Below are 17,024 nucleotides of genomic sequence, written 5' to 3'. Positions count from 1 at the left end.
GGACCTGGGAGGCGGGGCTCAGCGTCCACAGCTCCCCCGCCCGCAGCACAGGACCAAGATCACACAGCACAAGAGCAGGGCAGGGGGGACCTGGGAAGCGGGGCTCAGTGTCCACAGCTCCCCTGCCCGCAGCACAGGACCAAGATCACACAGCACAAGAGCAGGGCAGGGGGGACCTGGGAGGCGGGGCTCAGCGTCCACAGCTCCCCCACCCGCAGCACAGGAGAGTCCCCAGGGCCTGCCCTTGGAGACTCCAGTGTAGGAGTCTGGGTGGAAATCCAGAATCCACGCTTGAAGAAGTTCCCTGAGGGAGGCAGGTACTGAGCCAGAATGCCGAACCCAGGTACAGTCTATCTGGCAAGTTCAGAAACATGTCCTGGCTGACAGCTCTGCTGAAAAGCTGCCTGTTAAAGGATGAAGGCAGCTAGGCAGACACCCCGAGAGGCAAAACCACTCACCTGTACCCAGAACTGGTCACCAAAAGCACTGAGAACAAAATGCACGCCCCCTGGCCTGGCCTGCAGCTCCCATAGCAGCCTGCCTGCATCCCCAAGTGGGATCCTGACCCACTCGCCATGCTACAGGCATGGAGGTCTATCTTTTTCCCCATTGGAAATCCTCCCCGACTCTGACCTCAGGGCCTCTGCTCCATCCCCTTCTCTGCCTGGACCCCAGCTTTTTTATCCTTCAGGTCTCAGGGCAAATGTCACGTCCTCAGAGATCCTACTTGACCACTTGCGCCACAAGCCCATCTCCACCGGAATGCCCTCAGCTCACCCTGCTTTATTTAATGCACTTAGCTGTAGTATAATAGTGATAAAGTAATGTGGAATTAGTTCATTATATACCATCTGCCTTCCTCGACTGGGATGGATGCTCCAGGAGGGCCAGCCTGGACTTCTGTTGTGTCTTGCACTCAGAACAAGGCCTGGCATGTGGTGGGCACTCAGCAAATCCTCAGGCAATGAGTGGATATACAGGTGTGAACCCACATAACACTAGATGGAACTCAGCGCCTTCACTCTTCTAACTGAACAGACAACAGACCACTTCTGGGTGACTTGGAATCTCAAGTACCAGGCGTCCTTAGGAATTCCATGATGCTGGGTATGACATTTAAGTCTTCTGGGTCCAATAGCTACAATAACAACTCCTAATTCTTACAACAGCAGCTTCCCTGCACAGAGGGCAGTGTTCCAGGTGCCGAGCCAAGTACAACGCACACGATCTTATTTAACCCTCATCACTACCTTTTCAAGTGGGAACTACAATAATTGTGTCCATACTTGAAGAGCCTGGGATCAGCTGGGTTGGGATTCAGACTCTGGTCAGTGTGATGCCAAGGACACGGTCTTCACTTCCACACTGTATTGGGCTCCTGTGGCCCTGGCTCCTTATCTGCAAATGGGGTGCCAGCCGCACCCCCCCACCCCCCTACCACACTGCCGGCAGATGAACCAGGTAACAAATGTGAAAACATCTTAGAAACACTAGCGTCCCAGACACTGCAAGCACAGCCAGGCTGTGACTCCCAGCCTCCCACCCTCTCCATCTCGTGGCTTCTCACCCACAGAGTGCACGAACCTCTGCCAGACTCTAAAACCACAGGGCAGGCTGGGTTGTGACGGGGCTCCCGAGGAGGGGCTGCGGTGGGGACCACAGGGGAGAGGCAGAGTGGGCAGTTGTGCTGCTGACACCTGGCACAGGCTGTCCCCTCCCAGGCACTGGACACTGACCAGGAACAAGTGGGTGTACCTTTCAGACAGGGCATTTTGCACTGGTGGTCTCAAAAGAAGATGGGTTCTGGGACATCTGGATCATTTGGGAGTTAAAGACTAAGCAATTCGATACATTTTGGATTTAAATCCAAAGATCTAAATCCTCCCAGCTGATTCATTCCAGGTTGGGCCAGGCTCGGGTTCCAACTGCACTCATGCATTTTCTAGCTTTTCCTTCTTCCATGCGGGTAAGAACAATGCCCAGGCAGAGACTTCTGTGAATGCTTTGAATTCCACAGGGCAGTCAATCTGGGCTCTGATATTATCAAAGAGAAAGCCAGCACAGGAGTAAAAAGCCAACACATGGAATGTTTCCTTCAAGGGGCTCCACTCCACTGGAAGATGTCAGGAAGGGAGGGGTCACAGCCGTGTGGGAAGAGAGCTGGTGGTCTGGTTGTATTCATCAGCACAGTAGCTGTCATCAACTCTGGCACAGGACGGAGGGACCCTTCGTCTCCAGTGATGTCCAAATGGGCCTAACAGGCTTGTTAATTGAGTATAGTTTAAGCAATGGAAACTGAAGTGTTTACCATTTAATGGTGCTGGGGGGTGAAACAACAGAGGGATGTTTAAATTTTGCATTCAGGAATGGGAAGAATCCATCAATGCTGGCCATGGTTGGCTGTTAGTTCAGCAAGAGCTCAACTACTCTGTTGGGCATCCACAATGTGTGGAAGCCATGAGTTTGTTTCAAAGATCAATAAACCATGGTTTCTGTCCTTGAGGAGTTGATGGTCTTGGCTGGGGGCTGAGCACCCCAGCAGGTAACATCAGTGAAGTGGCTGAATCCAAAGCAGAGAGTCACAGAGCCTGGAGACCATCTCTGCCCCCCAGTTCCTCTCTCTCTTCCCCTTCAGAGTCAGATTTCTCAAATGGGGCATCTATACATACTGCCTCCTACCTTCAGCCTCATCTGGCCACTCCTCACTAACAGCCCTGACAGGGTGACCGCTGCCATCCATGGCGCTGGAGCTGGCTCTCACATCTCCTTTCTTGCCTCCTCGGCAGCGTCTCTGGAGGGCTGAAGCACTGCTTCCTCTTAACATCAGGCCCCTGGCTTTCTTCCCACCAGCTGCTGCCACTTCTCAGTCTCCTTGTGCATCTTTTTCCTGAAGATGGTCCAAATGATGGGTTCCTCAGCTTTGCCCTGACCCCGTCTCCTCATTCTCCTCTGTGGCTGTGGTCACTGTTTATTGGAGAACAAGCCCTGCATCCACACCCTCCAACCTGAGCCAGCTCAAGCCTACTCACTTGTTCCAGCTGAGTGTCTCTCTGGAACTTCTAATTCAACACACTGCAATCTGAATCCATCTGCATCTCCACCCAGGCCAGGCCTCCCTCCAGGGAGCCTCGGCTGGGTACCGGGAGCCACTGTCCATTCACTGATGTAGCCTGAAACACACAGTTGTCCTGGCCAGCTCCCTTGCTGTTATCTCCAAACACTCAGCGTGACCAATCATTTACCAAGCCCAGCAGAGACCTCCTTACAGATTCCTCTCAAACCTGTGGGCTTGTATCCATCGCCACGGCTGTGCTACAGTCCATGCCACGATCCTGCCTGGATAACTGCTTCCTACCAGTCCCTAAACCACAGACGCACCCACACACATACTGTCTATTCCCCAAGTTCCTATTCTGCCTTCAGTTTCTTCTAAGACCTGTGCATAGAGTCTGTGGGAACATGAGGCCTGACGACATGCCTACCTGGGTCTCGGGGTCATCAGAGCCCAAGCTGGCAGCCCCCAGCTTGACCACCTCAGCGAGCTGGGTGATGGTGGCTGCAGAGGACTGAGCTGCCTGGGCCAGCTTGTCTGGAGTGGATGCAGCCCCCGACACCAGCAATTTTGTGTCTTCCACCAAGGCCTTGGCTGTCTTCAGAATGTTCTCCCTGAGGGGAGGGAGTGCAGGGGAAGGGGGCAGACAAAGGGTAGACATTGGTCACTGGTAGTCAGGAAGAAAACAAACCCTGTGTGTGTGTGCTCAGTCATGTCTGACACTTTGCGACCCCATGGACTGTAGCCCGCCAGGTTCCTCTGTCCATGGGATTTTTCAGGCAAAAATACTGGAGTGGGTTATTTCCTACTCCAGGGGATCTTCCTGACCCAGGGAATGAACTCACATCTCTTTTGTCTCCTGCATTGGCAGGTGGATTCTTTACAACTAGCACCACCTGGGAAGCTCAGTTAGGAAGAAAAGAAATCCTCCTAAGGGCTTCTATTAAAGAAGAGAAGGGATCCAGTTCTCCTCTTGTAATAGGAGGCTCTCATCTCCATGTAAGAGAATTAGGATAGAGGAGAGGAAAGTCAGCTCAGAATTCCCAGTTAATCGTAAAACTTCAATTATAGATTCAGGGCTATCAGTTTGGTCCCCTTCCCCCGCCCCGTACCTTCCTCCCTGTGGTTCCTAGTGGCCCTGAAAATACTTCATAGCGACAGGGGGCTGTGAGGACACATGGGCAAGGGGACCTGGACATCAGAGCCCAGGGGGCTGAGTTTTGGAAGGGGTGACAGGGCACTGGGAATCACCTCCCCTGCCCAGTCTTGGGGCAGTGGAGAGAGGAAGAAAGGTGCGGGACACGTGGCAAGGACACGGGGGGATATATCCAGCAGCAAACGGAGACCCTAGCACCAGCCTCCGAAGCAGAGTCTGAAGAGCCAGCCTGGGAGAGACAGCAGACTTGGAGCTTCACTCTCCATTTAGGTAGGAGCTAAATGCCTGCCCGGGCCACTCCCAGTCCCACTAGGGTTACTGAAAAAATCGAGGGCATAGCTTTTTAGCTTAGGAATAAAAAAAAAGACGAAAAAGTTGGAACAGACTGGATGTAGGCTGTGAATGGCAGAGCTGGAACACAATTCTGTTTGCAGTTGAGAAAAGGCACTTATTTGGATTACGTGGTCCATTTCCCCCACTTGAACATCCTTGCAAAATAAAAATGCATAACCATATTTCTGGATGTTGGTCAGCATCTCCAAAGTCCATCAGGCCACAATGAACGTCTCCCTGTCCAGGAGCCCCCAGGATGGCTGTCACTCCCATACCTGTGGTCTGCGAATGTCTCGTTGTTCTCTGCATTCAGGGTCCCTGCAGTCGCAAACATGATGGTGGTGTCCAGGTCGGCGATGATCCCGGATACGGCAGTGGCAGCTGTGATACATGCCTGGGTCCCCTTGTTCCCAGCCTGGAGAGCGGACAGCACCAAGGATACCTGAGGGCAGAAAGGGAAAGTCAGTGGGTGTGGAAGATGGAGAAAATACAACCCTGAAGTTTAAAAACTAAAAAAAAAGACCACAAAGAACACAAAAAATAGAAGAGGAGGAAACTCTTCCAAACTCACTTTACGAGGCCAACATTACTCTGACACCAAAACCAGGCAACGATACCACAAAAAAAAGACAATTACAGGCCAATATCCTTGATGAACACAGAGCAAAAATCCTCCACAAAATATCAAGAAACCAAATTCAACAAAACAATAAAAGTATCACACACCATAATCAAGTGGGAATTACTCCAGGGTTGCAAGATTGGTTCAACATCCAGATATCAATGTGATATACCACATTTACAAAACAAAGGGTAAAAATTAAATAAGTCATCTCAATAAATGCAGATAAAGCATTTGACAAAATTCAACAGCCATTTATGAAAAACACTCTCAACAAAGTGCATATAGAGAGAACATATATCTCAATACAATAAAGGCCACATACAACAAGCTGATAGTTAACATTATATTCAAAGGTGAAAAGCTAAATGCTTTTCTTCTAAGATCAGGAACAAGACAAGGATGGCCACCCTCACCAGTTTAAGTCAATACAATAGTAGAAGTCCTAGCCAGAGCAGTAAGACAAGAAAAAAAATAAAAGGCATGCAAATTGGAAAGCAAGAGTAAAACTGTCCCTATTGGCAGATGACATGATATTCTATATAAAAAACCCTGATGATTCCATAAAAAAACACCAAACTTTTAGAACTAATAAATGAATTCAGCAAACTTGCAGGATACAAAATCAATAAACAAAAACCTATTGTGTGTCTATATACTAATAATGAACCAGCAGAAAGAGAAATTAGGAAATCAATCCCATTTATAACTGCATCAAAAAGAATAGAATACTTAGGAATAAATTTAACCAAGGAGGAGAAAGACTTGTGTACTGAAAACTATAAGAAGTCAAAGAAATTGAAAAAGGTACAAATAAATGAAAAGATATTTGTGCTCATGGATTAGAAGAATATTGTTAAAATATCCATACTACCAAAACCAATATACAATTTAACACAATTCTTGCCAAAATTAAAATGGCATTTTTCACAGAAAATGAACAGTCCTAAAATTTGTACGGAACCATAAAAGATCCAAATAGCTAAAGCAATCTTGAGAAAGAACAAAACTGGGGGCACTATGCTTTTAGATTTCAAACTAAATCAGAAAGCAACAGCAATGAAAACAGTATGGTAAAGGCATAAGAACAGATATGTAGATGGAATTAGAAAGCTCAGAAATGAACCCATTCATATCTGATCAATTAATTTATGACAAAGGAGCAAAGAATATACAATGGGGGAAGAACAGTATAGTCATTAAATGGTGTTGAAAAAACTGAACAGCCATATGCAAAAAAATGAAACTGTATCACCATGATTCACCATACACAAAAATTAACTCAAACTGGGTTAAACATAAGACCTGAATATAAGACCTGAAACCATAAAACCCCTAGAAGAAAATATAGCTGGTCACTTCCTTGACAGAGGTCTTGGCAATGGATCTGACACTTAAAGCACAAGCAACAAAGCAAAAATAAACAAGTGGAACTTGTTTACATATTGATATACGTATATATGTACATATATATGAATATATAAAACTAAAAAGCTTCTGCACAGTAAAGGAAACCACCAACAAAATGGAAAGGCAATCTACTGAAATGGAGAAAATATTTGCAAATCATATATTTGATAAACATAAATAGAACTCAAACTTACACAACTCAATAGCCAACCTCACCCCCCCCCAAAAAAAACCCATCATTTTAAAAACTGGCAGACTATCTAAATGGACATTTTTTCTGCAAAAGATACACAGATGGCCAATCAGTTCAGTTCAGTTGCTCAGTCGTGTCCGACTCTTTGCGACCCCATGAATCGCAGCATGCCAGGCCTCCCAACAGGCACATGCAAAGATGCTCCACATGACTATCAGGGAAATGCAAATCCAAACCACAGTGAAATATCTATCACCTCACATTGTCAGAAAGTTTATTCTCAAAACGAAGTAACGAGTGTGGGCAAAGATGTAGAAGAAAGTGAACCCTTATGCAACTTCTGCTGGAAATAAAAACTGGTGCAGGCGTATATGAAAAATTTTATGGAGATTCCTCAAAATATAAACATAGAACACTCATATGACCCAGCAATTTCACTTCTGGCTATGTATTCGAAGAAAAAGAAAACACTAACTCAAAAAGATATATGCACCTTCAAGTTCATTGGAAAACTATTTGTCATAGTCAAGGCATAGAAAAAATCTAAGCATCCATCAAAGGACATTAGATAAAGGGAATGTGGTACATATATGCAAAGGAAAATTATTCAGCCATAAGAATGAAATCTTGCCATTTTCAACAACATGAATGGACATCAAAGACATTATACTAAGAGAAATAAATCAAAGAAGGACAAGTGCCACATTCCTCCCTTTTATGCGGAATCTGAAAACAAAGACAAAAACAAACACCAAAGCCCAAAGATACAGAGAACAGATCGGTGACTGCCAGCGGCGGGGGATGAGGAGGAGGAATGGGTAAAAGAAGAGAAACTTTTTGTTCTCAGTTTAAATAAACTGAATAAAATTGAAAACAAAACAAATTCAATCAAATGCACAGAAAAAGAGATCAGATCTGTGGTTATGGTAAGGGGGTGGGGTAGAGTTTGGTGGTGGTGAGACAAGGAAACTGGTCAAAGGCAGAAACTTCCAGTTCTAAGGTAAATCCTAGGGATGCAGTGCACTAATGACGACTATAGCCAACACTGCTTTGTGATCTTTATAAAAGATGCTGAAGTCCTAAGAGTTCTCATCACAAGGAAAAAAATACATAGACACATACACTTTTTGCATTTGTAATGAAGTATGAATAACATACAGCGTTATCTGTCAACTATATAAATCTCAATAAATCTGGGGGGTGGGAGGAGTAAAAAACAAAACAAAACAGAACAAACAGAAGAGTGAATTTTCTCTCTGGGAGTCAGTGTGGCTTGGGGTTACCAGCAGTTTGGATTCAGCAGCCTGCCCGCCTTGGCACTGCCTTTGCTGGCGACACAACCTTGGGCAGGGTGTTTCACCTCTCTAAGTCTCAGTTTTCTCATCTGGAAAAGCGGGCTATTACTTCTTACCAATCAAGGCCGATGGGAGGAATAAGTGGGGGAAAATGCATGTAAAGTACTTGGCATGTAATAAGGGTTTACTAGATGGTGCTGGAGAAGACTCCTGACAGTCCATTGGACTGTAAGGAGATCAAACCAGTCAATCTTAAGGGAAATCAACCCTGAATACTTGTAGGAAGGACTGATGCTGAAGCTCCAGTATTTTGGTCATTTGACGTGAACAGCCAACTCGTTGGAATGGGAAAGATTGAGGGCAGAAGGAGAAGAGGGAGTGAGAGGATAAGACGGCTGGATGGCATCACCGATGCAATAGACATGAACTTGGGCAACCTTCGGGAGATGGTGAGGGACAGAGAGGCTTGTCCTGTAGTCCATGGGGTCACAAAGGGTCGGACATGACAACAACAGAGGGCAGGTGCTACTTGATGATAAAAACCACAAAAAGGGTTAAGGGTCAGGCTCCTATGAACAGTGTGCCTGTTTCTGTCCCCACCGATCAGACTTTCTGTAGAACAGCCCTCTGCTGACACTTGTCACTCCTTCCTTTGGCTGCCTCTTTACTAGAAATTCTCCAGAGTGGACCCCAAAGGGGCTGGAGCCCAAAGAGGATGCCTTCCTTTAACCTCTCTACTCCACCACTCCCTTGCGTCACCACCTGCCACCAGCATACTCTTATGCTTCTAGAAACATTTCCCCCACAAGGCAAGCTGGATCTGCCCCACCCCTGGGGATGGCTCTTCTGCCACGGTAGAGAGGAGCTGAGCTCCCTTCACAACCACCTCCTATCTTCCAGGCCTCCCTCCATGTTCCTGCCACACCAGCCCCCTCCTTCCTTCTCCAGCCACCTGCTGTCTTCCTCTTATGGGTCTGTCCTCCTGGCTGGGGATGATCACACAGACATACCTAGACAGGTAAGGATGGTGCTGGGTGGAGATGGGAGGGCAGGGAGATGCAGCAGGAATCTACCCGTAAGGCTAGATGCTCTGAACAAACCGACTCCCTGCCTCTGATCCCTCTCCTGGCATCCTGAGTCAGGGGTACTCTGCTTGGAGAAGCAGGAAGATGGAGGGAGGCCAGCTCAGGAAGATCAGCCTGCGTGGCCACGCTCACTGGCACCTTGCAACTTGGACCACCTCCTCCCCTCCTTCATGCTCCTATTCCAAAGTCTCCTACAGGGGAACTTGGCAGGAGTAACTTCAACAGGAAGGGCTTTCAAAGGAGGGAGAATGCCTTCCTCGAGCTGAGAGATTTATTTCCTCGTCCTGGGGAAGCCTGGCTAGTCCTGTGGGCTGCGGGAGACCGATGCCTGACCACGGTGAGAGACCACAGACAGAGGAGCCTCTGTCCCGGCAGCTTCAGGGGGAGGGTCCCCTGTGCACCCCTCAAGTCCCGCTGCCAAGCTTCTCAACAGTGCGGAGCTCTCTGTCCTACAACCCAAGCGAAGGACAGGGAAACACCCGCTAAGCACGGGTGCTGCTGCTGGCACCCCACGCGGCCTGTACAGCAGCGGCCCTGAAAAATAACTCCGAGAAACCAGCCAAGCAAAACCGTCAGCAAACTGCAGGAGGGTCCAGGAGGAACGGACATTCAGAATGGGGTGCTGTGAACCAGGGAAAACCTCCCAGAAGAAGGGGTGTTGAACAGACTTAGGGAACAGTGGTTGAAATCAATCAAACTTTGAATGGTGTGCCTGGCATGGTGCCAAGCTCTTTGACACTCATCACTGTATATAACCTGCATAACCCCTGGGCCAGGCATTCTTCTTCTTCATCCTCCCTTGACTGACAAGGAAATTGAGGTGTGGCGGGGGAAGTAGCTTAGCTGAGCCCTATGCTCTCTGCTATGAGAGTCTGTCTCTACAAACAGCTGCCCATAGAGTCAGGAAATGTCCTGTGGCTCCTGTCCCCCTTCCTCACTGTGTGAACTTGGGAGGCTTAACCCTGCTGACTGCACTGTCTCCTCTGGAAATAAACAGGTTACACAAGAGGAGATGTGATCCTTCTTACCTAGTCTCAGCACTTGGGAGCCTCCCTGAAAAGGGAGGGTGGGGGCAACCATGTCCCCAGGGGCTTTAGGAGAGGTCCTGGAGCTGACTGTGACTTGGACATGGTCTGACCAGTCTATCCATAGGAGAGCCCATCAAAGTGACCACCAGGGCCCTGACCTTGGTGGGACAGTCCCTCCGTTTCTCAGGACGACAGATCACCCCCAGCTGCCCTGGGGAGACCCTGGGTGGGAGCGAAGACATCTGGACCTGACCGGGCTGGCTGGTTTTGGGCTTGGTTGCCTGGTCTGTGCCTGGGCACAGCTGGGTGCCATTGTGCCCGCCTGGCCTGAGGGCTGCTCCTTACCTTCTCTGTGACAGCGCGGGCACACTCTATCAGCTCCCTCTTGGTGTAGCTGTCCGTGGGGCACACCTGGAGGGCCCCCGCCTTCTGCACCAGGAAGATGCAGCCGTGGCCCAGGTCCTGTACGCGAGTGCGAATCTGGAAGCCGATCTGTGGAGGCAAGTCCGGGGTGGGGAGGCGAAGTATGATGGCCCTGCTGTCGAGGTCTTCCCTCCATGGAAAATTTCTTCTATGTCCTAGGGGAGCCTGGCTAGGAAAATTCCACTGCTATTAGGAGCCTGTGTTTGGTGAACTATGGAATTTGGTTGGGTTTGCTTCCCTTTTCAGAGACTGTAAAATGCCCACAGTCCCCAGTAAGCAAGCTTGGTAATATTTGTTACCTTTTCTGCTGCATTGCTTATCTGTATCCTGAGCCACTAAGTAAGAATGTTAATTAGATGAACTCTGTGGGATTATTCATTCAACCCGTGTTTATTGAGCCCTTCCTGTGTGTCAGGGCCTCTTTGAAGCAGGCAAGGCATTTAATTTCATTGATTCCTCACAAAAGCCTGGAGAGGGTAATTAGAAGTTCAGAACATACAGCTTTAGTATAAAGCATATTTTAAAGGGTTCAGATTCTTACAAGTTGCTGTGTTTGCCGACCAGAACACCTTTTTTCCTCAGCTGTACCACGGAGTGAGAGCAGCCGTGCTGGGCCCAGGCTTCCTTTCCAGCAAGCCAGGTTGAGGTTTCCGTAAACAGTTACACTTTGAGAGCTGCTGGCCCAGCAGGCATGCATGCTTTTAATGACCTCTACGTTTGTGTGATCAGAAATGGTAATTTGCTTAAAAAAAGCCAAGTAAGCTCCATTATGGATAAGGTGCAGCTGTCTCTTTGTGGTGTAATAAATTCCACCTCCATTTCCCAACTATGGTTTTTCTAGTAGTCATGTACGGATGGGGAAGCTGGGCCCTAAAGAAGGCTTAGTGCCAAAGAATTGATGCTTTTGAAATGCTGGGCTGGAGAAGACTCTTGAGAGTCCCTTGGACAGCAGGGAGATCAAACCAGTCAATCCTAAAAATCAACCCTGAATATTCACTGGAAAGACTGATGCTGAAGCTGAAACTCCAATACTTTGGCCACCTGAAGCAAAGAGCCAACTCATTGGAAAAGACCCTGATACTGGGAAAGATTGAAGGCAAAGGAGAAGGAAGTGACAGAGGATGAGATGCTTAGATAGCATCACTGAGTCAGTGGACATGAATCTGAACAAACTTTGGGAGACAGAGGAGGACAGAGGAGCCTGGTGTGCTACAGTCCATGGGATCGCAAGAGCTGCACAAAACTTAGCGACTGAACAACAGCAAACTATCTCCCAAAGTTTGCATTCTTCTGGCTCCGTTTCACAACAATTTTCATTTTGGTCTGATCAATACAGCCCAAGTAAGCAAATGAACACAGAACAAAATACCCCTAAGCCAAGTGTTATTTTCAAAAATCCATCATAATTAGAAGCTGAGTGCTTATCCTTCCAGCATCTCTCAAGAAGAGTTACTCAGAGAGTCCAGGTTTTATGACTAAAACTTGGGAACTCACACACCTGGGAATTTGAGCTACCTGGGTGCAGTCTTTCAACATCATCCCGTGTGTCAGAGTTTAAGAAAGGGTGATTCCGGGGAGTGAGGAGGCTGCAGCTGCTCACTCTGTTACAGACAGACATAATGCTTTCAGGGGAAAATGTTATTTCCTTAACCCTCTGAGGCCCAAAGGATGTTTAAATCCATTTGGTAATGCATTCTCCTGCCTAGGAAGTGAGCTTCTGCTCTTTGGGGTGTCTTCTAATCACACATGAGCAGGTGCTACTAAAGCTCTGTAATTAGGCAGGGCTTCTTGCTGACCGTCTCCACATGGAATGAGACACGAGCATCAGGCCAGAATCGTGCAACCAGATAGCTCTGAAAACACATCTGGACTAGTGCAGCATCAAGGTCACCATTGAGAACGAGACAGGCTTGAATTCAGCCCACACAGTGGCAATGCCATTTAAGTGCATCTCTTTGCTGGGCATGTCTGCTGGTTTAAACATAAGGTCAACCTGAAGCATGGGGATGCCCCAGTAAAGACTATTCTCAGTCTAGCTCTAGAGGCTTTTCAGACCCATATGGTGTAACCCTAAGTTCTCAAGAGTCAGAGCAAGGGACTTCCCTGGTAGCCCAGTGGTTAAAAATCTGCCTGCCAATGCAGGGGACACAGGTTCAATCCTTGGTCCAGGGAGATTCCACATGCCAAGGAGAAACTAAACCTGTGTGCCACTACTGAGCCCTAGAGCCCATGCTCTGCAACAAGAGAAGCCAGTGCACCACCACAAGAGAAAGCCTGTGTGTAGCAAAGAAGACCCAGTACAGCCAAAAATAAATAAAATTTAAAATTAAAAAGAGTCGGAGCTCACCCCAAGGTAAGAGCTCTGCTGTCAAGGATGAGCACAGGTCTTTAAGGGGCAAGACACTAACAGGGAAGTCAAGTAAGGGGGGGATGGAGAAAGAAACAATCACAGACTTTCAAAATAAACAAAGACCTCATGAGTTCAGTCTTCCCATTTTACAGATGAGGAGACTGAGGCCCAGAGAAGTGCTGTGATTAGCCAAAGATCATACAGCCAATCCCTCACAAAGCCAAATGACAATCTAAGTCTTTCATCCCAAGCATGGTGCACTGTTCATTAGATCAGTGTTTTTCTAATTTGATTTTTTTTTTTTTTCTACTTAGCAGAACCCTTTCCCACTCCCCAAGAAAATGTTTCATGGAAACTCAACATCTAAAACTTAAGTAACTTGTTATTACTATACTCTTTCTTTGGAGTTAAAATTTATATTCTTGACTCAAAAAGTCAACAGTTGAGGCTAAGTGATCCAAACATGGGATTATAAAGGCCAGTTACTGCCTTGGCCCCCAACTTGTTTCTGTATTTTGCCCTGCTTGCATGGTGTGGAGGATACTCGCCTGTGCATAAAGCAAAAGGGGAGCATTTTCTTACAGATCCCTGGCCACCCCAGACAGAGCAGATGCCGTGCCAACCGGAGGCCAGCATAAAACCACCCATGCCCCAGGGCAAGGCAGGGGGGGCAGCAGTGTATGTTTAAAAAGGGAAACTTGAGTCAAACGTGCAGAACTTCCAGAGCACCAGCTGCTTGAGGGTTCTAGAGAATGTGGTGTGAGGCTACGGTGCCAGAAAAGACCTGGTTTCCAGAAGAGCCTTCTCCAGGCACCTCTCCTGCTCCCTGTACAGAGCTGAGCCTGGGCTTTCTGTTTGCAGAATGACAGGGCACTGGGGCAACCACAGGCCACTGAAATCACTCCCCAGTCACGTGGGGGTGGGAGGGAGGAGGACCCACTCCTGAGCCATTCCAAACCTGATATCTATGGGCTGACAATGATAAATGGTGGGAAGACACCCCCTCACCCCCCGCCACCACAACCCACTCATGTTCTCTTAGCCCCCTCAGAAGGCTGTGCTATAAAAACACCCCAACATCCTGATGTTCAGCCTCCTTCCTGGAGATGACATCACGTTTGTAGCAAGCAATCCTCTAAATACAACTATGGAGCTGGCACAGTGGTCACCAGTTAGGAAGCCCAAGGAAGACCAGCACCAGAAAGCAAAGGGATGAGACCAAATGAATTCAACAACAGAAAAGCTTTGGAGTCCTTAGTCAACCCTGGGCTTCGTCCTGGAGTCTGGGTTTGTGCTAGATCACATGACTATCTTCTATAGCCTGGTGTAGGGCAAAGAGCACAAACTGTGATCCCCACTACACAGTAACTTGTTACCTTATTACACTTGAAACATTCACTTACTGCAAAAAGTTATTTAAAAACAGGGCTTTGGACTTCCCTGGTGGTTCAGTGGTTAAGAATCCATCTGCCAATGTCGAGGACACGGGTTTGATCCCTGCTCCGGGAAGATTCCACATGCTGCCGGGCAACTAAGCCCGTGTACCTAGAGCCCTTGTTCTCAACAAGAGAAGGCACGGAAATGAGAAGGCTGCTCATATGGCACCTATAGAGTGGCCCCGCTCACTGCAATTAGAGAAAGCCTGCGTGCAGCAATGAAGACCCAGTGCAGTCATAAGTCAGTCAAATTTTAAAAGGAGGGTGGGTTCAACACTAACTATTGCAGCTGTGTGGCCCTGGGCATTTCTCAGAGTTCCTTGAGTCTCCTTCGTTTGCTTATCTACAAAATGGGAAGGGCGAATGAGTCTCGCCTTACACAATGCAGTTGAGGGAAGATGGGCCAGAGCCCATCACACCATCTGTGCCATATGGATTGGATAAATGGTTCGCATATTCCTATCTGTCTCCACGGGCACACGGGTTAGTGAAGGACACCAGAATCAACACACTCAATGCTACTGCAATTTCACGGGAGGTTTTGTACTGCTGGAGGAACATCCTAAAAGGGAATGCATTTTGAAAGGCTGTTTCAGATAAGGGCTTTAAAAATGCTAAGCTTCTCAAAGCAACACTAAACTTCTCAGCAAACAGGACTAACCCCTTCCACCTCCCACCTCCCCTCCCGCAAAGTGATCCAACTCACCACCAGTGTTTATTATAAAGGAATGTTGCTCCAAGACATAAAACTTGGAGTTTGAAATTGGCAACTTGGGTCAAGCAATACTTAAACCTCAAGAAAAACCCTCAATTCCCCCATCCTGCCCAAATAAAAGTAAAATGGAGAAGATTGTCTCCTGGTTTTGTGCCTTGCGGGAAATTAGAAGCCTGGCTTTCATGAAGTTCTGGCTCTCATTTCAATTGGAGGGAGTCTAAGAAACACTGATCCATCTTTTACTGCCTCAAACTAAACAAAACGTACAGATTTTTCTCAGGCTTCAAGATCAATTACATCGGAAACCAGGTCAAGTGTAATTTGCCTGGGAGAGCTTGTGGAAGTTGGAAAGGCAGTAATGGATGTTATCTGACAAACTACAGTTTCTCCTGAGACAGAAAACATGGCAGGGAAAACCAGCGTGTAGAGCAGAAGCAGGGCATTGCTTTCCCACCTACAGAAAGTGTGCCTTGGAGTGGAAAGTTTTAGGGACGTCTAGAGTGGACGCCCGTCCCATCTGGGGGAGAGGGCTGTGGTTCTCAGCACGGGCTCTTGACAAATGTTCCTGCCAGCTTTTAAGACACCCAGTGTTATGAGTGGTTACAGCAACGTGCTCTCAGACATGGCACCATCATCACTAAACCTTTCCACAGTATTTACATTTAGAAGCCGGTGGCTCACGGGATTTGTATCTTTTTCCTTCTTTTTTTAAAAAGAGGAAGTGCAGTTGCAGTGTAGTGTTAGTTGCTCAGTTGTGTCTGACTCTTTGCAACCTCTTGGACTGTAGCCTGCCAGGCTCCTCTGTCCGTGGGATTCTCCAGGCAAGAATACTGGATTGCCATTCCCTTCTCCACAGGATCTTCCTCTGGGTCTCCTGCATTGCAGGCAGATTCTTTACCATCTGAGCTATAGGGAAATCCCTTTAAAAAGAGGAAGTGCATCATAAAATGCCAAGCTGCCAGAGGGTTTTAACTTTTCTGGAGAAGGTATTGCAGAGATGTTAGCAAAAGTTTTGAATTTTCCATGGAAAAACTAGCAGATACAAAGCTCCGGCTTGATGTTCAGAGGGCAGAGCCAGGACTTTTCCTGTCATTGTCACATTCTGGAAAAGCCCAAAATGCTGACTCGGCAGAGCAGACTGCAGGCCCTCAGTGAAGGGGGCAGCTTCTTACTTGCCCTGGATATAAATATTTTCACATGCTGTGATGTGGGGCTCTCTTGGGTATACACATAATTCCACAGTCTTGGGGAAAAAAACTACATTGCTTCAGGGATCTCCTAGCCTTCTCAGTTTTCCCCCAAATATCTGTCTGGCAAATGCACACAAAGAATTTTCCTTTAGCAAGCCACCGGTAATTTTATATTCTCTCTGCCCCTCTGCGCTCCAGGTCATACTGCTCGTGTGTCTGGAATGTAAAACACATCTCAAGATGTAACGGTAAACAGGGGAAACCTTAATGGAAACGTCAGCTGCCGCAAAGGCAGGGCCAGGATGTAAAGGAACTTGCTGCTTTGCTTTTAGCAATGAAATTTTTTTCCTGGCCTATTTTGTTTCAGTGGTCTGGGCTGCAATTAGAAAACTGTTTGCTTCATACACAGGGTAGGGTTGCTAGCTCATAAGAACTCAGATGTGGAAAGTGTTCTATAGATCATGAAGTCTTCACTCAGCAATGCTGTTTAGGCTAGCACTGAAACTCTAGGAGTTGGTGATGGACAGGGAGGCCTGGTGTGCTGCAATTCATGGGGTGGCAAAGAGTCGGACACGACTGAGCGACTGAACTGAACTGAACTGAAACTAACCAAAGAAAAATCATGGAAATTCCATCTTTAAAGATTTCTAGAGACAAGAGATCCAAACCAAACCTCCCCCTACAATCATAGTCTCTTTTAGTTTTCAATCCTCTCGAAAAGCCAAACACGTCTTCC

At 47.4% G+C, this 17,024-nt stretch overlaps 1 protein-coding gene across 40 annotated transcripts in view; it reads right to left on the bottom strand.

The window, feature by feature from the left end:
- TLN2 (talin 2) overlaps window positions 1-17,024 on the bottom strand; it is a 496,882-nt gene that overhangs the window by 42,317 nt on the left and 437,541 nt on the right. For all 40 annotated transcript variants that reach the window (XM_086321322.1, XM_086321364.1, XM_086321363.1 and 37 more), the window contains 3 exons: window positions 10,520-10,666; window positions 4,817-4,983; window positions 3,483-3,666 (listed from right to left, as the gene is read on the bottom strand). In XM_086321322.1, the coding sequence (XP_086177448.1) occupies window positions 3,483-3,666; window positions 4,817-4,983; window positions 10,520-10,666 (498 nt within the window). The remainder of the gene's footprint in view (window positions 1-3,482; window positions 3,667-4,816; window positions 4,984-10,519; window positions 10,667-17,024) is intronic.

The sequence above is a fragment of the Bos grunniens genome, chromosome 10 (assembly GCF_055505025.1).
Source record: "Bos grunniens cultivar Pamir isolate PY7600 chromosome 10, Bosgru_T2T1.0, whole genome shotgun sequence".
NCBI lineage: Eukaryota > Metazoa > Chordata > Mammalia > Artiodactyla > Bovidae > Bos > Bos grunniens.
This window is presented reverse-complemented; position numbering and strand designations above follow the sequence as displayed.